Source organism: Miniopterus schreibersii (assembly GCF_964146895.1).
Source record: "Miniopterus schreibersii genome assembly, chromosome: 1".
Classification (NCBI taxonomy): Eukaryota; Metazoa; Chordata; class Mammalia; order Chiroptera; family Miniopteridae; genus Miniopterus; species Miniopterus schreibersii.
The window spans coordinates 179178421-179200413 of record NC_138101.1 but is presented as its reverse complement, the minus strand read 5'-3'; the positions used below and the strand labels follow the sequence as shown (position 1 = coordinate 179200413).

The following is a 21993-nucleotide window of genomic DNA, read 5'->3' as shown; positions in this document are numbered from 1 at the left end:
TATAATACTATTCAATTGGTGCTTAAATTCCTCATTGACCCCAAATTTGTCTCCTGACAATTTTCCAGCATACTTGTAGTTCTTACAATTTAGTTGCATTTTCAGGGTCATCTCAAGGTTCTCAATAAATGCTTATTAGAACGATTGAACAAATGAGAGGCTGAAGACATGTATTCACTTAAATTGAATACATGCTTCATCTGGAAGGGGTGACAGATGATTAGCTATAGTATTACCTAGAGTATATGTGTATTATTTAATCCATTGTTAACCTCTAGCTGAGTACAAAAGCTTTATTGAAGTTGGATCCAGTATGGTGATGTTTTTGTAGTTAAAAGATAGAAAAGGGTCTAGACTTTTAGAATAGTGCCCTTGGAATCTATGATCTGAGGGAAAGGGGAAAAATAATACACTTAACTAACCTGGATGCTGTCGGAGTTCTGAAATATCAAAGGAGATGAATGAGGAGAGAAGCAATCCCAAACACAAATCTAGCATATGTCACAATACATTCTCTAATAAACCCTATGGCCCTGTATGGTTCCTTCTCTGCACACAGATTAAACAAAGACACAACAAAAAGCATAAGTCAAACAATCCAAAATAAAGTACAAAAGAATCACAACATTAAAGGAGACCTTATTTATAAACCATAACGACCCTGTTTATAAGCCCATCGTTTCAATCCTAAACTCTCCTGCATTCTACAAATGCTCCAGACTCCCCCATAAATATACAGAATTTTCTCCCAGCACTCCCAAACTTCTCAGGTTACCTCCTCCCACCTTCCTTACTGTTCCAGATTTGCAAGGTGTTTCTTCCTTGGAGAGATTGGAGGAAAGGTTGGAGAAATAGGAGTGAGGAAAGGAATTAGCAGTCTTCCTTTTATACTCCAAAATCTCCCTTGATTCAGTTTAGGTGATGCTTTTGGGGGTGGTGATGGTGGTTGGCAGGTTTGACTCATTTCCTCAGTCCAGAACCAAAAGGAAAACCCCAAGTTTCAAATTCAAACTGAAGTATCCTTCCCACTGTGCTATTTTCATTTTGCTTACATGTTATGCAGCGCGACAATGACTTTATATACTAAAACTACAGTGATGATGCTCGGTGATGTATATTAGTCAAAGGCTACTGGACCGCCCAAGCAGGGAGTAATTGACATTGCCTGTGGAGTAGGGAGGATTCAAGAACCTGGTGTTCCTGAAGCTGCACTGTGAGGGGATGGAAGTTCTTGAAATACGCAGGGAAGGCTATCTCCTCCAGAATGGAGCATGGAGCGGATGAGGAAAAGTGGCAGAAAAGGCAGGCCAAAGTCATATCACAAAGGGCCTCAAATTCCTTGCTGAGAAAGTTGGAGTGACTATGTAGTTCTTGGTAGGTGAGGCTTTCTCTGACTCGCCCTGGTAAATGGCACATGGGGGCTGTTTCCTGAGCTCTCACAGCAGTTAGACCCATGTTCACTTGTGTGCCCATTAGACTGCCAGCGTCTTTAAGGCAGGGAATCACCTCTTTTCATCTTTGTGTTCCTGGAGCCTTCTAATGATCCACATAAAGATGTGCTACATAGTTTGAATGAGTGAGGAACTGACATTCATAAATGAAGAGTATAAGCTATTTCATAGTAAAACCATTAGCATTAAAGGTTCAGTGATTAGCAAGATACTATACTGATTACCATTCAACCTAATCTTTTGTGGCGATTTATTTATTTCTGAAAATCTCTATTAAGCTGGTCAACTTCCCATCCCACATTTATTTATTTATTTACTTACTTATTTATTTAAATACATCTTTATTGATTTCAGAGAGAGGAAGGGAGAGGGAGAGAGAGAGAGAGAAACATCAATGATTAGAGTGTCACTGATCGGCTGCAGCCCACAACCCGAGCGTGTGCTCTGACCGGGAATCGAACCCTCATCGCCTTGATCCCAGGTCGACGCTTAACCACTGAGCCACGCCCGGCCGGGCCCCATTCCCCGTTTAAATAGCTATAGAAACTATCTCCAACTTTATTTTTTCTTTAGCTGACTTTATCGAGCGACTACGTCCTAGGCACTGTCTTAAGAAGACGCTGGTCAAGACCCAGAGCGTGGGCGGTACCGGTCACCAGACGGCTGGAGGACGAGCACCAAGGCGACTGAAACCCCTAAGTCCCTGTAGCAAGCCGGCCTGCGGAACCAAACTTCTGACGCTCGGTTTCCGGGCGGCCGCGCGAGTGTGTTACGATGACTCGATGGCTTTTGCCTGGCGGAGGCCTGACCGGAGCGGACGAGCGGCCGGAGGCTGAGGGAAGGGGACGCGCCTAGGACGTCCTGGTCTCGGAGGGGGCCTGGGCCGCTGAGACTTGGGGGGCCGCGCGGGGCCTGCTTGGCCGGGTGCGCGGGCGGGTCGGAGAGTTCTGTCATGTTTACTCGCGCGACGACGCGCGCCTTGCGCAAGAGCAAGACCCTTCGCTACGGGGTCCCCATGCTGGTGAGTGCTGGAGAAAAAGTGTGGGGGCGGGATTGCGGAAGGGGTGGGACCTCAAGTTTGGCCGGACGGAGACCGCGGGGTACCTGTAGCTCGAGAGGCGGGGAACTGATGCCCGGGCTAGGAAGGGGCTGGGGTAGGTTGGGAGCTTTCAGGCAGCCCTATTTCTAGTCTTCTCCGGGCAGTGGGATCTCGAGGCCCCTCCTCCTACCTTCCCTGGTGCTTCCGAGAGCGACGCAGAACCAGATTTTACTCCAAATCTGAATGATCACTAAACACCCCGCCCCGCGCCTCTACAGCTTGGCGGTGGCCCGGCTCTCTGGAACTAGACGGATTTGCTTAATGTAACTGTACGGTTGCGGGCATCTCCATGTTTCAGCTTCCTAGTTTGTGAACTGGCTTAATTCTTCCAGGGTTGTTGTTAAGTAAAACCTTGTGAATTGAGTGTTTAGCGCGGCGCCTGCCACATCGTAGCGGCCCTCGAAAGGTCGATGTTTATATTTTTAAAGCACTCAGGAAATTCCGAGTTAGCAGCTCCCTCCCAGGAACCCAGGACAAAGACCAGACCCCCCCCCCCCAAGTAACATGTGGGTACCGTGATGACAGTGCTCCAGGAAAGAGATGATAGTGGCCTGGACTACAGTATTAGGAAACGATATGGTCAGAAATTGTCAGATTCAAGAAATATTTTGAAAAGTAGAGGTGACAACTCCGGAATGGGTTAGATGTGAGATAGGAATGAGAGGAGCTAAAGATGACTAAAGAAGTTGGCTTGAGCAATTGGATGAAAGTAATCGACATTTTCCGGGATGTGAACTAGTGATTAGGGGCAGGTTGGGGTAGAGAGAGTGTTGGGGTAAAAATCAGAAGGCTTTTTAAAAAAATGTTAATTTGTATATTCTTGCTAGACTTTTAAGTGGAGATGCCCAGTAGGAAGGCAGATCTTTAGTTCAGGGGGCTATTTCCTGTTGAAAATGTACACTTGGAGGCTGTTAGGTTATAGAGGCTACATTTAAATCCATGGAACTGGAAGACTTCACCTAGGGACTCAGTGTTGGTTGTGAATAGGTAGAAGAGGTATGAAACTTGGAAAGGTGAGGAATAAATAGAGGGAAACTGAGAAGGAGTTAGGAAAACCAGGGGTGTGTCTTTGCATTGAAACTAAGAGACAAAAATTATTTCATTTTACAAGGAATTCTTACATATTAACATTGCAAATATTAGCTGCTTATAAATCACAGATATGTACCTGATTTGTTGTATTTTGATTTATGTTGTTTTAATTTCATGTATTTGTTGGGATAGATGTTTTACATTTTTATGTGGTCAGATTTATTGGGTTTTGAAATTTGTAGTCTCAAGGTTTTTTTGATATTCCAACTTCAAAATGATAAATTTTTATATTTCATGATGTTTTATGGTTTTATGTCTTTTTGTCTTTTTTTTTTTTTTTTATCCTCACCTGAGGATATTTGTTCCATTGCTTTTCAGAGAGAGTGGAAAGGAGACAGAAATAGAGAAAGAAACATTCATGTGAGAGAGACACATCAATTGGTTGCCTCCTGCACCTGCCCTGACCAGGGCAGGGATAGAGCCCAGGACCCTTCAGTCCTAGGGCTGACACTCTAACCACTGAGCCAAACCGGCTAGGGCATTGTATTTCTTTAATTGGTAATATTAATAAGGAAGATAGGGATTAAACTTAATGTTTTTCCAAGTGTTAGACTTTTGCAGCTTTAGGATTAGGAATTAAAGCCCATTAGATTATTGATGGGATGATAAAGCAACAATGACAATTCGAGGGCTCTTTTAAGATTGACCATATACTGAGGGATATGGCATATTCCATGAGATTCTTTTATCACTTGCTAAGGAAGTGGAGAAAAATGCTCTTCCATTGGCTTATTTTGTAAAATATAAAATTGAAAGAATTCTGGTCTTGAAGAAACAAGGCCAGAATTTTATTCCTGGCGTTATCCATTGTGATCATGGACAAGTCATCTATTAAATGGATTTTTTCTTTAGCTCACACGTCTTTTGTAAGGATGAACTAATAAAATGCTTGTGATGATACTTAAACCATAAGGTCAGGTACAAGTGTGGAGTACTGATTTTGGTATTTGGTAATGTGCTAAAACGTTTCCCAGTGACAGTATATAAAGCACCTGTTCTGAAAGGTGAATGGTAATTAACCAGGAAAGATAATCTATAAGATTTTGTATAATCTATCGCTGTTGGGGCATTTAGATTAGTAATCTATCAGTAGACTGAATTCTGCCCTTCTGTTTTGTTTAATTGTTTCCTTTCTTTGTTTCAGCTGTTGATTGTTGGAGGTTCTTTTGGTCTTCGTGAGTTTTCACAAATCCGTTATGATGCTGTGAAGATTAAAGTAAGAACTGTAGTTGGAGTTTGACATGTGTCTGTGTATATGTGTGTTCTGGTTTAGGAGATGTGTATACTCAGCATACTAAGCAGTCTGAGTCTTGTCTAGCCTTTCAGGACTGATATATGATGATTGGGCTCTTTCTTACTCTTTATAACAACACTAATGATCACATGGAAATGAATCAGGAAATGTGAAGAGTTTAGTAATTTTTCTCCTATTCACTAGAAAATTTGCAATATTGTTAGCTTTTTTGCCACAACATGTGCTCTGATGTAGTTGCTTTTAGGATTTAGAAGGGACTAAAGAACATGGGACAACAATTTCACTCCGTTTTATTACTTCAATTTTAAATTAGCTATTTCACATGAATACCAGTAATTTTATGAATTATATTGTAGTGCATCTTTAGTAACTTATAGTAAAAGAAAGAAAAATTATTTTTCATTATACATAGTTATACTTATCTTTTTATAAGTATCCCTTTGTGGAAGACTGTACTGGTTCATATCTATATGGTTGTCTTTATTTTATAGGTGAGGACACTGAAGCCCAGAGAGCTTAAGTAACTTGCCTAAGGTCATATGACTATTGAGGGGTAGAGCTAGTATTCCCACCCTCAGTGATTACCCAATTACTGTCAAATTCAAGTCAAGTGTTACACAAGAATTCTGGTTGATTGAGAAGTAGGTAGTTTTTGTGTGTGGCACACATCTGATATTTGTTTTTCTCCGAGTAATAGATAAATTTCATTAGCAGACCTCAGTAACATGGGTGCTAAAGTAAAGAGTATCAAAGGCCTATTCAATTTGCTCAGTTAATTTTATGGTTTAAGAGAAACACCAACTCCAGCTAGTCCTAAAGACAATAGGTATTATTAGAATGAATATTACATTTTAAAAGAATATGGTACAATGGTTTCTATAAGGGAATAGGGCAATTATCAATTGAGTTAAAAGATCTGTTAGCATCCCAATTTTTGTTGTTGTTAATCCTCACCTGAGGATATTTTTTCCATTGCTTTTCAGAGAGACTGGAAGGGAGGGAGGGATGAAGGGAGAGAGAGAGAAGCATCGATATGAGAGAGACACGTGGATTGGTTACCTCCCACACCTGCCTCAACCAGGGCCAGGGAGTGAACCCGCAACGCAGGTACATGCCCTTGACTGGGAGTTGAACCCGAGACCCTTTGGTGTGTGGGCCAGTGCTCTAACCACTTGGGAACTCGGGCCAGGGCACATCCCAATTATTTTATTGAGGAATTCTTTTCTGTTTTGCTTTAAGATGAAAGTTATAACAATCTGACCTTTGGAAGTAAGATAACACGTATATATTTGAAAAATAATTGAATAGTTGTCATATGTTTATCATGTATTAGATCCTACAGATAAAGATTTAAGAAACTGATTCTTACAAAGCTTATGGCATAATTGCAGCTGGAAGACATCTAAATGTGAACATGTACCCAAACATATAACAGTGCCCAGGAAAATGGTATATTAGAATTTTGCATAAAACATTACTAGAACTTCAAATAGAGGCATACAGATTAGACTTGGGAATGGGGTATTTGGAAGGTCTGCTAGAGGTGTCAACCTTTGAATTCAGGTTTTAAGAACGAGTAAGAGCTAAATGGGGGAAATGATTAATATTCTATAACAGAGGGAGTATTAAGTATATGGTCAGATTTTCATTTTAGAAATATCTCTTTGGCAACATAGTACAGGGTGGATGGTGTTTGGGGGAGCAAGATAGTAAGGAAGAGATTGTTTTAACTGGAGGCAAAGAGACCTATTCAGATGCTTTGACAGTAGTATAGATGAACAATAATGGAATCTGAAATAAAATGTGCAATGAAGATAGTGAGAAATAAATGGGTTCCAGAAAAAAGTTTAGCAGCAAACATAGTATTTGATGATTAATGTGATATACATAATATAAAAATATGAATAAATCTCAGATGACTTGATGTTTGGTTTTGAGGATTGGATAAATGGTGGTGGTAAGTTAAGGAGAGAGAATGAAGGAGATTGGGATAACGGGGGATCTAGAAGATGGGGTTAAAGTAAAGAGAACAAAATTAGGTAAAGTTGAGAGAAAGAGGTTGATTGAAGTCAAGAGAGTAAGGTTGAGAGGTATGGTTGGTCAAGGTCTGTGGAAGGAGGCTGAGAGGACAGTTCAGGTGAGAAGGATCAGAGGGCAGGACCTAAGATTTAGAAGACTAGGTTGTTTGATGTTGAGAAGTTAAACTGAGATAAAGTCGAGTCATTGAGTGAGGTTGTGCTCAAACAGGGTAGAGAGGATGAAGTGAACTAAATTTGAGAGGGACGAAGGATAAGATTGGTTGAGGTTGACAGGTGTTAACAAGGTTTGAGAAGTTGAGATCAAGGGGGAGTCAAGAGAGCGAGATTGCTGAGGTTGAATTCAAGAGGGGGTCAAAAGTGGGGTTAAGAGGACAAATTTGATTGAGAAGAAGCAAGAGAGGATAAGTTCAGTTGAGAAGTTTTGACATGGGTAGAGAAAGGTGGCATTGATTCAGGGTAACCAACCATCTTAGTTTGCCTGGAACTATTCTGATTTTAGGACTGGAAGTCCAGCTTCCCAGGACACAAAATTTCCTGCTTTTCAGTCATGTGTGTAGAAGGTTGAAAAGGAAGTATAGAAACCATGAGACGACACAGGGATGTGATGCAAAGTATAAGGAACAGAGTTTTCTAGAATTTTAGAATACCCTGGCCCACCTAGCCATGAGATCCTAATAATATTGTAATAACTATATATGGTGACAGATGGTTACTGGACTTATTGTGGTGATCGATTTGCAAGGTATGTAAATGTTGAATCGCTATGTTGTAGAGCAGAAACTAATATACTGTGTGTGTAAACTATAATTAAGAATACATTTTTTTAATTGGAAAAGAAAAAATAGAAACCATGAAATGGGCTAAGAAAATAAACTGAAAGCAGTAGCTTTCAATTTCAGTATGAAATAGATATGACATAGTTTCTCTTCCTGCCTTAGTGGCCATTGCTCTTTTATCTCCTGATTCTTAATGCTGACAGCCATGGATTCACAATAATATATCATCCATTGTTGCTTCACGCCAAGTAATACGATATAAGTGTGCAGTTAAGTGTGTTGTAATCCTGAGCATTACCAGTTTTTTTTTTGGTGTGTGTGTGTTTTTTTGGCTTTGTCTGTTGTACTTTGCAAGGAATTAGTGCTGGTTTAATTTTTAACATTACAAGTATAGTGACCAGGTTTCCTAAGATTCAGATAATAGAAATGAGAAAAATTACAGTACCAATGCCAGTATGATCCAGACATCACCAAAAAAGAAAGCTAAATGATTGTTATTTTAATGACAGATGGAAGGACACGTACAGCTGGATTAGGGAGTTAAATAACCAAAACAGAGCATACTACAAAATATGCAAAAAAGAACTTGAGATTGGGAGAAGAGGAAGCTGGGAGCGCTATTATAAACAAAGAGTTGTTCCTGTTGGGCTTCATGATCAATGTAGATCATGAGAGTTCCTCCCAACTTGATTTGAAATCAGGTTTCTTTTCATGAATTTTTACACTAGATTTGGGCCATACTTGCTGACCCCGTGATTCTTTCATTGCTATATGGTATTCCACTAAGTGTTACCATTTTTTATTTATCCATTTTACCACTGACAGACATTTGGGTTGATTCGCAGTTTGCCTACTGAAAGTAATGCTGTTCTGAACATTCTTGTCTATTTCTTTTGTTGCACAAGTACAACTGAAGGTTGTAGGGTATGTATGTAATTTCCAAAGTATTTTTCAGAGTGATTCAATCAACTGTAGGGAAGGAGATATAATTTTCCCTTTACCCTGCTAGGTTCTTGGCTGAGATTCTGCCTGTAATAAAAGACAGGTTAACAAGAGAAAAACAAACAGAAGTTTAATAATATGTATACCTCCTATATACATGGGAGATACCCAGAAAAACTTAGTAAAACGCTCCCCCAAAATGTTCCAAGCCATCTCCTTAAATACCATCTTCAGGTAAAGAAGGATGTTTGGGGAGTCGGGGCAATTGTTCCAGGTTAATGTGTACATTTGAGGGGATGATGGCAATCTAAATTTGCTGGGCTCAAAATTCTGTATAGACCTATTAGAAAGAACGTAATTATTTTACTCATATCTTCAAAAGTCATACGTGTTTATAATTTACTTGATCTGTTACTTTCTCGGAAAGATATATTAAGCTCCTCTAATTTGTTTTGTGTATTACTTATATTTTTATATATTTTGCTGTGTAAATTTCAAAGCGATGTAGTCATGTAATATTTTATAATTCTAACATCATCTTGAAAATTTGTTCCATTTATGAATATAAAATGTTCCTTTTTGATGCTGTTTTCCTTGAAACTTTTGTCCATTAAAAATATTGCTATGGAGAGATCCAAGATGGCAGCAGATTGAGTGGAAGCTACACTGAAGCTCTCCCAGGACCAAACTGGAATTACAACTAAAATTCAGAAAAACCACCCTGAATAATCAACTGCAACTGAAGACTAGCTGGGGAGCATCGTCATAATCAAGGATGAAAAGTGGAGACCACATAGAGACTGGCAGGAAGTGTGGAGGTGCGAGAGGGCTGGCCGGGCTCCCACAGGCAGCAGCTGAAGGTTCAGAGGGATATCTCAGCTGTGGGGGGTTCCCACTGAGAACTCTGGGGCCTAACTCCAAACTGGGTTCCCAGCCCAGAGCACCAGGACTGAGAAAGGTACCCACATAACATCTGGCTATGAAAAGCAGCAGGGTTTCTGTGTGCCAGGGAGAGGTGGCTGGAAATGCAGGCATCCTCTTAAAGGGCCAACACACAAACTTTTGTGTGCAGCCACTCACCTTGGGCTCTGGCAGAGGCAGAGTGGACTAGAGCAGTGTGAGGAGAATCCAGGGGGGCTGGTTGGGGGAGTAGAGCTCAGAGGGCAGCCATCTGGATTCTGGTGCTGAGTCATTCCCCCATAAGGCAGAGGACTTCTTTCTCAGGCAGAAATTTACCTTCCAAGCAGCTTCTGCCTGGGGAGGACGCAGTTGCCCCACCCTGCTGGAAAACCTCTGGCCCCACCCTGTGTACTTTCTATAGCCTGAGGCTCATTAAGAAACTGAATAACAGCCTCTGGGTACTTTGGGTGTCTCCCTGATTTCCTTCTGGACCCAGGGCTTGGAAAAGCAGACCTTGGTACCCATCTTGGTCCTGTCCAAACACACTCATCCCCAGCAGAAGGAACAAGAAGCTGTGAAGTGTGGGAAACTTCAAGCAGGGTACTCAAGGCCAGTCACAAAGAGCATCTGACATTGGCCTACACCAGAGACCATCCCAAAGCCTGGGAGTCCTAGCAGATCTACCTAATCCATAGAAACAAATCCAAAGAGGCAGCCAAAATGGGGAGACAAAATACAAGCCTCAAATGAAAGAACAAGTCTCCAGAAAAAGAGCCAAATGAAATGGAGATAAGCAATCTATCAGATACAGAGTTCAGAATACTGATCATAAAGATACTCAATTACATGAAAAAAGATATAGAAACTATGAAGGAAATTAAGAATGACATAGAAATAAAGAAAACATTGGAAGGAATGAACAGCAGATTAGGGGAAGCTGAGGATTGAATCAGCAAATTAGAAGACGGTAGAAAGAATCACTCAATTAGAGAACCAAAAAGAAAAAACAATAAAAAAACAGGACTACAGTTTAAGGGAGCTGTGGCACAGCATTAAACGCAACAATATCTGCATCGTAGAAGTGCCAGAAGAGGTCAAAAGTAAGCAAGGGTTAGAGAACCTGTTTGAAGAAATAGTGGCAGGAAACTTCCCTAACCTGGTCAAGGAAAAAGTCACACAAGTTCAGCAGGCACAGAGAGTCCCAAGCAAGAAGAACCCAAAGAGGCCCAAGCCAACACACATCATAATTAAAATGCCAAAAATTCAGGACAAAGAATATTAAAGGGAGCAAGAGAAAAGCAATCTGTTACATACAAAGGAGCTCCCATAAGGCTGTCAGATGATTTCTCATCAGAAAGCCTACAGGCCAGAAGGGAATGGCATGAAGTATTGAAGGTAATGCAAAACAATGATCTGAATCCAAGACTCTTCTATCCAGCAAGGCTATCATTCAAAATAGATGGTGAAATAAAGAGCTTTCCAGACAAATAAAGGCTAAAGGAGTAGATCACCAGCAAACCAGCACTGCAGGAAATGTTAAAGGGACTGCTGTAATAAGAAGTTGGAATAGAGAGAATGAGAAACATAGGCCTAAAGAAATAAAATGGCAACAGATAAGTACCTATCAATAATAATCTTAAATATAAATGGGTTAAATGTCCTAATCAAAAGACATAGGATAGCTGAATGGATAAGAAAACAAGACCTAAATATGTGCTGTCTACAAGAGACCCACCTCGGAACAAAAGGCTCACAACAGGCTGGAAAAAAACCCAAAAAAACTTCTGGAGGACTTTAAAGGAGAGGTTGACAGCAGTACAGTCATAGTAGGGGACTTTAACACCCCACTGACTTCACTGGATAGATCTTCCAGGCAAAAAAATCAACAAGGAAACAGTGACTCTAAATGACACACTAGATTAGATGGATTTAATTGACATTTACAGAACATTCCACTTCAGAGCTGCAGAATAGGCATTCTCCTCAGTGCACATGGGACATCTCAAAGATAGACTACATGTTAGGACACGAAACAAGTCTCTACAAGTTCAAGAAGATTGAAATTATATCAAGCATCTTCTCGGACATTTACATAATGAAATACTATGCAGCCGTAAAAAAGAAGGATCCCTTACCCTTAGAGACAGCATGGTGAGACTTGGAGAATATCATGCTAAAGGAAATAAGCCAGTCAGAGAAAGACAAGTGTCACATGATCTTACTCATGTGAAATCTAATGAACAAAATAAACTGATGAATAAAGTAGATCCAGAGACATAGAAGCATGGAAGACTGAAGAGTCTCAGAGGGAAGGCAGGGGTGGGTGGTGAGAGATTAACATTAGACTTTATGTGTATAACCCATGGACACAGACAGTAGTGGGGTTGAAGGCCTGGAGGGAGGGGTACAGGGTGGAAGGGGTCAATGGGGGAAAAAGGGGACATTTGTAATACTTACAACAATAAAGGTAAGTTAAAAAAAAATATTGGTATGTCCCTGGCTGGCGTTGCTCAGTGCTTAGAGCATCAGCCTGTCCTTCAGAGGATCAAGGGTTTGATTCTTGTCAAGGGCAGGTACCTGAGTTGCAGTCCCCGCCATTGGTTGGGGTGCGTGTGGGAAGCATCCAGTCCATGTGTCTCTGTCACATCATCATTTCTCGCTCTGTCCCCCTCCCACCTTCCCTTCCACTCTCTCTAAAATCAATGGAAAAAAATATCCTCACTCCTCAGGTGAGGATTAAAATATATGTAAGTGTATGTGTATATATAATTTATGTACAAAAGTATAAAAATATTTTATATATTTTATGTATATATAAACTATATATATAGCTATGTATTGAATATCCACCCCCACTAGTATTTTTTGTGTTGTATCATTTTTGTAACCTTCTGTCTTCAACCTTGTGCTTTTATTTTTTAAGTACATTTCTCATAAATAGTATAGTATATAGCTGGATTTCTAAAAATTTCAGTCAGAAAAATATTTAATAGATGAAATTCAATATTTACTGGAATTATTGATATGTTTATATGTATTTCTACCACTCAAAACAGCGATAGAGAAAACCTCAATCAAGTAGAAGCCAAGGAGGAAGAAATAAGAATATAGTAAAAGTAAAATTGAGGTTCAGAATAATCTCTCCATAATCAACATTGAAGAATAGTTTCATTTTATTTTAGCATTTAAAATTGAGGTTTTTTTTCTAATTCTCATCCCTTTGTAAGTAATCTGTCTTTTCATCTTATTTTTCTTTTGAGATTTTCTTTTTATCCTTAATATTCTAAAGCTTTGCTATTACTTAAGATGGGCTTTTTTTGTTTTGTTGTGGGTATTTTTTATTGTGTTCTTTCAGTCTAAGGATTCATTTCTTTTTAATTACTGATTAATTATTTATTGCCCTTATTCCATTCTTTTCACTGTTTCTGAAACCCCTAATAGACATGTTGGAACTTTTGGATCTAGCTTTCATAATACACCTTTCATTCATCCCATCTCTTTGTGCATCATTCTAGTGAAATCCTCAGGTTGTATTTCTAGTGCACTAATTTGGTTGCTGTGTTCAGTCACTATTCAGCTATCCCATTTAATTTAATTTGGATTTTGTTGTTGTTGGTTTATTAATTTCAGCAATCACATTCTTCTTTCCTAAAGACTTTGCCATGCACAGGTAATACGGCACCACCGTGGAATCCTGTCTGATTTTTTCGTAGATACTTCTTTGTTTTCGGTACATGGAAGGTGTTCTTTTTTGTTTTCAAGAGCAGCATTCTATTTATTAGCATAACATTTTTGTGTAATAACATAATTTAGGGTGGCGGTTAATAGCATGCAGGCAGAGGGCCAAGGTTCAGAGCAAAGTTCTGCCTCTTTGACAAATTATTCAAACTCCCTGTGTCCTGCTTTCCTTAGTTGTGATCATACTACTAATACTTACCTTAGGTTTTTATGAGGATAAAAGAGGTATTTATATGTCAAAATGCCTGGTACATAACAAGTCCTCAGTAAACATTAGCTGCTGTTAGTAGTACTGGTGGTGGTAGTACTACATCAGTTATCATTATGCGATTCGATGGATGGATGGGTGATGGATGATGGAGATTTTGCCATGTGTTTGTCATCTACCATACCATCCTAGCCATCCCTTATATAACTTTAAATTGAAAATTAAATCCTACAGACTTAAATAATGTATAGGTCCTCTTTCTGTTTTACAGATTGATCCTGAGTTAGAAAAAAGACTGAAAATGAATAAAATGTCACTGGAATCAGAGTATGAGGTACAGTATGTTAATATAGTCTTTCTTTTGTAACAATCCTCCCTGTCAGTGACTGGTTCTGTCTGCCTTAAGGTAAACTTCAATGATTAACAGTGCAGAAAAAACATTTACCTTAACTATATGGTATTGGGACAACTATGTAGTCATTTGAAAAGAAAACAAAGATGGATGTATATTTCATACACTATAAATGAATACGTTTTAGATGGATCAAGAATTTACAAATAAAAACCCAAAATGCTAAAAGTCCGAGGAGGAAAAAAATGAACATTCTTCTTTGTGGTCTCGTGTCAAAAAAGCCTATTTAAAATAATGTGATACCGCCCGGCCAGGCGTGGCTCAGCCGTTGAGTGTCGACCTGGGATCCAGGCGATTGGGGTTTGATTCCCGGTCAGGGCACATGCCTGATGTGTGGGCTCGATCAGTGACTCTCTAATCATTGATGTTTCTGTCTCTCTCTCTCCCTCTCCTTTCCTCTCTCTGAAATCAATAAAGATATATTTTTAAAAAATAAATAAAATAAAATATAAAATAAAATAAAAAATAAAATAAAAAAATAATAAAATAAAATAATGTGATACCAAACCCAGAAGCTTTAAAAGTAAAGATTGGTGAGTTCATAATTAAAAATTCAGAAGTTCAGCCTAAAAATAAAAAAAAAATGCATATAAAGTCAGTAGTTAAGTGAGGAATCCTAAAAATATTTATCTTTATTATGATGAATTCATTGAAATATGAAGAACATCTACAAATCAAAATGGAAAAGTTCAGCCATTTAGTTGGTCAGTAGGAACATGGGCGAAGCATTGTAAAGAGTTCAGAGGAAGGGAAATAAATATCTTTCTTAAACTTGAAGAGATGCTCAACTTATAATGGGAATGTTACTTAAAATTATAATGAGGTGTCATTTCCTACCCATTTGATTAGCATAAATCAGAGAGTTTAATAAATTACACATTGTATCATAGAATGTGATGAGGGAGGACGATGTCTCTCTCTATTTTTTACCTATGAATTATACAGGGGTGGGCAAAAGTCGGTTGACGGCTGCAAGTACAGTGTACATGAAACAGTTTCTTCTATTATTATTTATTTATTATTGTATTTATTTGTATTATGTAAACCTACCCCTGTATTTTTCTGTTTCTTTGTGTGTTTGGTCATTTTTTACTGAAAGGTGGACATTGTGAATAATACATTGAAGAGATCTGAACTTTTAGCAGGCAGTTCAATTATTGGCTGGTTATTTTGAACTTGGTTTTGTGCTGTATAAGGGAGGAACTGTGGAAAGGCTTTGGTGCTTCCTAAACCCCGTTTTGTAGATCTCATTGTTCAAATTGTCTCCCCAAAGGATCTTGTCAGAGCTTACTTAGTTTTAAGCTTTGTTGGATGAGTCTTAAGTAGGTCTTTCTCTTGACATCATTCTTATTCCTAAAGAGCAGCTTTTTGGTGTCTCAGCTGGCTGTGAAGGAAGCAACTAGGTATTAAGTCCACTGTGACAACTGCTGAAAATCCAGTACTGACACTGCTTTTCCTCAGCACTTCTTGACTCTGTTCCACAATCAGTTCTATAGCAGTTGGCTGTTAACTAGTGAGCCTTAGGTGGTCTCGCCCACCTAGGGCTCATACAGCCTAGTCTTCAACGACTGCATGTTTTGCAGAATTCTACAGAGAATCTTTTATTCACCAAAGATCTCTGAAGACTGGAGCACTTTTACATGAAGTTGTTCTGCCAACTTTGTATCCCATCCAATAATTATTCTTAAATTCTCTTGAGCATGTGTGTCTTATGTTATCTGGGTGAAGGCTATTATTCTTTTTTTAAAACCTTTTTATAATTTTGGATGATTTCATAACTATACTTGAAAATAATTTACTTTTTTCTTGCACATTAAATTAATAAAATTTTGTTCATCCATATATATTCAGTATAAACTCCTGGTAAAACTATAAGTGAATTTAGAGAAATGATTTCATTCACTACTTCCCCATTATTTTGTTCAAACCTATAACTTGCTACTTCTCAATATATGAGTACTGTGTCAGTAGTGATGCTGTGGAGGGTTTGTCTCAGAGTGGATTTTAGTTCTTTTAGAAACCGTAGAGTTTGGTACCTGAAGAAACCACGTAGACCATTTGTTCCAGCCTTTTTATTATTACTTATGAGGGAATTAGTGCCCAGATGGCTTCAGTTACTCGCCCAAGGTTATACAGCTCATTAGTAAAAGAGTAAAGCTCAGTATCCAAGTGTCAAGGTAAACTTCTTTTATTCCCTGTCTTTGGATATAAGGTATCCTGTGTTCTCTGAGCCTCTTTTTCTATTTAATTCACTCAGTTAGTCTAGAACAGTGAAAGCAGATGAATGGAAGTTACTGTTGGAAGGGTGAAGAAACACTCATGTTTTTCCCTTTTATCCTACCTTTATTCTTATGCCTGGGAGACATTTCACACTGACGGAAGGTACAGTGATCCAACTGTAGCTAAGTAGTTTTTATTACCCGAATGGGCTTTGCTCATGGCAGCTCTGGGGAATGTCTTTTCATTCTTGAGCCCATGCTCACTTCTCAGGTGCAGGACAAATCATCTTAGTCTGTTTTTGTCCTTCTAGCAGCCTTCGGGGTCTCCACCTTTGTTCTTTTCCTCTCACTTACTACTGTCACTCCTGCTAATGCATGCTGGTCATTATTCTGCTGGGTCAGCCTTTGGAGTTGGACTTCTGTTTTCCTAGCTTCTTCCCTTTCTCTGTGCTCTCAAAAACAAGGCATGTACATTTTTAAAATTTTATTTTAATCGTTTTATTGTGATAGGGAAAAAGATGGGCATTTACATCGAAGGCAAGCAAGAAAAATTCCTAATCCTAAGAAATATGTCACTTCAGTTGTTATGCTTGATATGCAGTGATTTATTTACTAAAATTATAAGTGAGGGCCGTTTGGATTCTTTTCACTTGCTCATTGATGTCCTAATGAAAGCCACAGGACCCCTACACTAATATACATACTTTAATTTTTGTGGCTCTATAGAAAATAAAGGATTCTGCTTTTGATGACTGGAAGAATATTCGAGGACCCAGGCCTTGGGAAGATCCTGATCTCCTCCAAGGACGAAGTCCAGAAATCTTAAAGACTAAGACAGCTTGACTATGCTGATTTTTTTTTAATGTTACCAGCTGAATTTGCACTACGTACTCCTATCTGGTGGAAAGAAAATTCCAGATCTGCAGAAGCCTGGATGTGAGTAATTTGGTGACAGATAGTCATGATTAAAAGATCAGGTACAGGTTTTTTGCTTCCCAACTCTGCCATTTGCAAATGAAAGTAACAGATGTTGACCACATATGTTTTATAACACGCAATAAAAATGTGAACACTGCTGCTTAACAATTGTCTTTTTTCCCACTCTCAAATACACAGTCATGCTCCTTTTCCCCCAGCCACCAGGGCAGCATTTTGACACTTCAGCCTGATTCCTAATGAGAATAGTGTCTGGATCCAAATTCTCATAGGAACACCAAGCAGAGATGTTGTATCAACCTACATGGATAATACTGAGCACAGTCTGATAAGAATCTTGTCTTTACTTATAGTACCTCACATGGTATGCTAATCAGTTTCCAAAGCATCACTTAATGATTGTATTGATACCATTAATATGGTTAAGACAATGATACTTTCCTGGTTAAGACAAAAGTCGTGGAATATTACATATTATATGCAGAAATGGCAAATTTATTCAGGTAATCCACAGATGACTATAGTTTGGGAAACACTGATTGAAGGTATGCTTTATGCCTTGACATGCAAATTAACTAGTTTATTTTTTAGCTTGGCATGTGCTGTGATTTATTTTATTTATTTTATTTTTTATTGATTTAAGAGAGAAAGAGGAAGGGGAGGAGAGAGAAAGAGAGAGAAACATTAATTTGTTGTTCCACTTACCCAATGGTTGCTTCTGGTATGTGTCCTGAACGGGGATTGAACCCGCAACCTTGGTGTATTGGGACAACGCTCTAACCAACTGAGCTACCCGGCCAGGGCCAGCATTTGCTGTGATCTAAACGGTAGGCAAAAGGGTAGAATTGAGGAAAGTTAGTTTTTTTTACTCAGTTTCTTCTTTTCAGCCTTGTTTCCCTACGTTAATTGCCAAAACAATTTATAAATCCACCCACCTCTTCCGCAATCAAAATCCCTATTTTTGCCCTGGCTACTGTTGCTCAGTGGTTCGAGTGTCAGCCCGTGTGTCAAAGGGTCTTGGGTTCGATTACTGGTCAAGTGCAGGTATCTGGGTTGCAGGTTGATCCCCAGCCCTGATCGGGGCACATGCAGGAGGCAACCAGTCAATGTGTTTCTCTCACATCAGTGTTTTTCTTTCTCTCTGTCTTCCGCTCACTCCCTCCCTTTCACTCTCTCTAAAAAGCAATGGAAAAAATATCCTCGGGTGAGGATTAGCAACAACAAAATAATAAATAATACCTATTTTCAGTGGGTCAGTGTTAGCAAAAAGCAAAGCAAGCTGATTATCTAGTGGTGATAATTTGTGATAGAGCTGACTCATAAGACTTAGTTATCTGAGGGGGCAATTGGTTTTCATAGGCAAAAACAAAACAAAATAAAACCTCTGCTTAAGCTTCACTCCTTATATAGGATCTAACTCCAAATGGATCAGATTTAAATGTAAAAAGCATAAAACTTTTAGGAAAAAACAAAGTTTTTGGGACCTAGTATATAGTTCTTACCAAAAAATTCATAAAAGAAAAACATGATAGATTGGACACTTCATCAAATTTAAAACTTCTGATTTCCAAAGACCCTTTTGGAAGGATGAAAAGCCAATCCCCAGACAGAAAATATTGTAAGCCACATAAGACACACATCTAGAATATATAAAGAACTCTGAAAACTAAACAGTTAAAAAAAGCAAACAATCCAATTAGAAAACGGGCAAAAGACAAAGAGACATTTTACTGAAGAGGATATATGAATGGCAAACTCATGAAAAGAATGTTTGACATCACTGGCCATTAGAGAAATACAAATTTGTTTACATTGATAAATCATTACACATCTGTTAGAACAGCTAAAATTTTAAAAATTGACAATACCAAATGCTGACAAGGATGTAGAAAACTAGATCTCTTACATTGCTGGCAGGATAAATGGTACAATCAGTCTAGAACATGTTTTGGCAGTTTCTTGAAAAACAAAATAGATTTCTGGTTTCCAGTTCAACATTGTAGAAACCTTGGAAGTCTTAACTGCCATCCTAACATAGAAAAAAGCTGAAAAACTGAAAATCCATGACTTCTTGAGTGCGTGAGAGACTAAGGTCACAAGACAAAACCACTACCCTGAGCACTTGAGGCAAATACAGAAAATCACACTTTCCCTGGAGGGGAAACCACCCCTGGGAATAATTTAAAGGGTAATTGACTAATTACTAGAGACTGAGCATGACTAACTTGCAGTTAAAAAAGAGACCAGGCTGGGGGCATATTTTGTGTTTTACTTCCTGGAGCCCACCAGGTTCTCACAGTGAATATCAGAGAAAAATATCCTTGTGTTTCCAGCAGGGAAGGGGAAAGTAATTATTCAGAAATATCCCCCCCCCCTTCTGTTCTCTTTTACAAAAGCCTCACCTCAAAGGAAACTTATTTTGCTAGAGCCAAATCACACTGGGTTTTACCAGAGCCTAACCAAATGGGGCAAGGGAAACACTCAACTCCAGGCCCCTCTAGCCTTCCTTTCTCACCTAAATGGGAGTGGCGGGAGGAAGACTGAGAAGCAGTTGTGAAGGTCCATCCCAGGGGCCCATGATCACTAAAAGACTGGGACTTAATCATAAGATTATAGAATGTTACCCTCCCCCTACACATTACTGCCACATCATTAAAGGCCTATTCACTGGAGCTTCTTTTACCCAGTCCAGCTGGGTATCATGTCCAACTCAACAACAAAAACTACAAGACGTACTAAAAGAAAAAGCACAGTTTGAAAGTAGGCAAGCATTAGATTCATATATGGCAGGGATGTTGGAATTATCAGACTGAGAATTTAAAATCTGATGAATATGCTTAGAGCGCTAATGGAAAAAGTACACAACATGCAAGAACAGATGGGTAATGTAAGCAGAGAGATGGAAGTTTTAAGAATCAAAAGGAAATTCTAGAAATCAAAAATGAACAGAAATGAAGAATGCCTTTGGTGGGGTCATCCACAGAGTAGACATGACTGAAGAAAGAAAAGGGAAGGGAGGAAGGAGGGGAAAAAAGGGAGGAGGAGGGAGCAGTAAATATTTAATTTCAGGCAAAGCAGACTTCAGAGCAAGGAAAACTGTCAGGGATAAAGAGGTAGATAAAGGAGTCAGTTCTCCAGGTAGATAGGACAGTATTTAACGTACTTGCACCTGATGACATAGCTGCAATATACCTGAAGCAATAAAACCAAAAGTTTTTTGTTTTTAAAAAGATAGACAAAATTGGCAAGGCTTTAGTTTTACCAAGATAAAAAAATGAAAGAAGACTCAAATTATTAAATCAGGAATGAAAAAGGGACACTACTAGCAACCCTAGAGAAATAAAGAACTATAAGGGAATGCTATGAACAATTATATGCCAATAACTTAGATAATTTAGATTATCTAAGTTATGTTCTATCATTGTCTTTGAAAGACACAAACTACCAAAACTGACTTAAGAAGGAATGTAAATCTGAAAAGACCTATAACAAGTAGAGAATTGAATTAGTATTTAAAAACCCACAAGAAAAGGCCGGACCCAGAGGGCTTCATTGGTGAATTCTACCAAATATTCAAAAGAAGAATTAATACCATTTTTTCACAAACTTTTTCCAAAAAATAGAAGAGAATGAATCACTTCCGAGCTCATTCTGTGCGGCTAGTATTATCCTAACACAAAAACATCACGAGGTAGACATCATAAAGTTACCAACACCTCTTAAGAATGTAGATACAAAAATCCTCAACAAAATACTTGCAAATCAAATGCAGTAATGTTTTGAAAGGATTATACATCATGATCAAGTGAGACTTATCTCAGGAATGCAAGGTTGATTTAACATTCAAAAATTATGTAATACCCTATATCAGTAGAATTGAGGACAAAAAAGAAACTATATGATCGTAATCCAGACGCAGAAAAACATCTGACAAAATTTGACCTCTCTTCATGATAAATACATTCAATAAACTAGGAGTAGAAAGAAACGTCATCAACCTGATTAAAGGCATCTACAAAACAAAAACAACTCACAGCTAACATCAAACTTAATAAGCAAAGAATGAGTGTTTGCCTCTAAGAAAGGAGAAGACAAGAATGTCTGCTCTCATCACTGCTATTCCACATTGAACTGGAGGTTTTAGCCAGGTCGATTGGGATGGCGAAAAGGAAATAAGCATTTAGACTGGAATAAATAAGTAAAATGATCTCTGTTTGTAGATGCCATGACTTTGTGTGTGTAGAACATTCTAAGGAACCCACTAAAAGCTATTATAACTGCCCGGCCGGTGTGTCTCAGTGGTTGGGTGTCGATCTATGAACCTGGAGGTCACATTTTGAATCCCAGTCAGGGCACATGCCTGGTTTCGGGCTTGATCCCCAGAGGGGGTGTGCAGGAGGCGGCCAATCCATGATTCTTTCTCATTATTGATGTTTTTTTTTCTCTCTCTCTCCCTTCCTCTCTCTGAAATCAATAAAAATATTTAAAACAACCAACTATTATAACTAATAAATGAGTTCAGCACTTACAGGGATATTCACTTAAAAGGGTGACATTAGGATTTGGTAAGACTGTAAACCTCAAGGGCAGAGGATGTTTCTTAATTATCCTCCCCAATCTCTTCTCTCTCCTCTCTCAAGAACAACACCAGAGACTGCTTTCTGAGCTGATTTGCTGTGGAAGGTCCTTCCAAGCTCCTCGTAAGAAATTAATAGATTGATTTAAGACATTGATATCTTTTGCCTTTGAGAATCCATGGGAACATTTCAGTTTATAACGCAGTTGACTGGTGATGTTCTGTCATTGTCTTTGAGTTCCCCACGTTAAAGAATACTCGGCTCTCTGACACAAAGTATTAGTAATCAATGTAAAATTTACTGAAGATTTCATAGAGAACAGGAGGTTTACACTGCACACCATACAATG

General features: G+C 38.8%; 1 protein-coding gene across 2 annotated transcripts; it reads left to right on the top strand.

Moving 5' to 3' along the window:
* Positions 1 to 465: 465 nt before the first annotated feature.
* Positions 466 to 17206, top strand: LOC308549172 (cytochrome c oxidase assembly protein COX16 homolog, mitochondrial). Of its 2 annotated transcripts, none has more exons than XM_081121549.1 (4): positions 466 to 2472; positions 4787 to 4858; positions 13772 to 13834; positions 16858 to 17206. In XM_081121549.1, exons 1-4 carry the CDS (start codon positions 2404 to 2406, stop codon positions 16972 to 16974), a joined length of 321 nt encoding a protein of 106 aa, XP_080977675.1. In that variant the 5' UTR covers positions 466 to 2403; the 3' UTR covers positions 16975 to 17206. The 2 variants fall into 2 exon arrangements, with proteins under 2 accessions (XP_080977675.1, XP_080977676.1); XM_081121550.1 differs by lacking the exon at positions 466 to 2472 and adding an exon at positions 3465 to 3563.
* The last annotated feature ends 4787 nt before the right edge of the window (positions 17207 to 21993 follow it).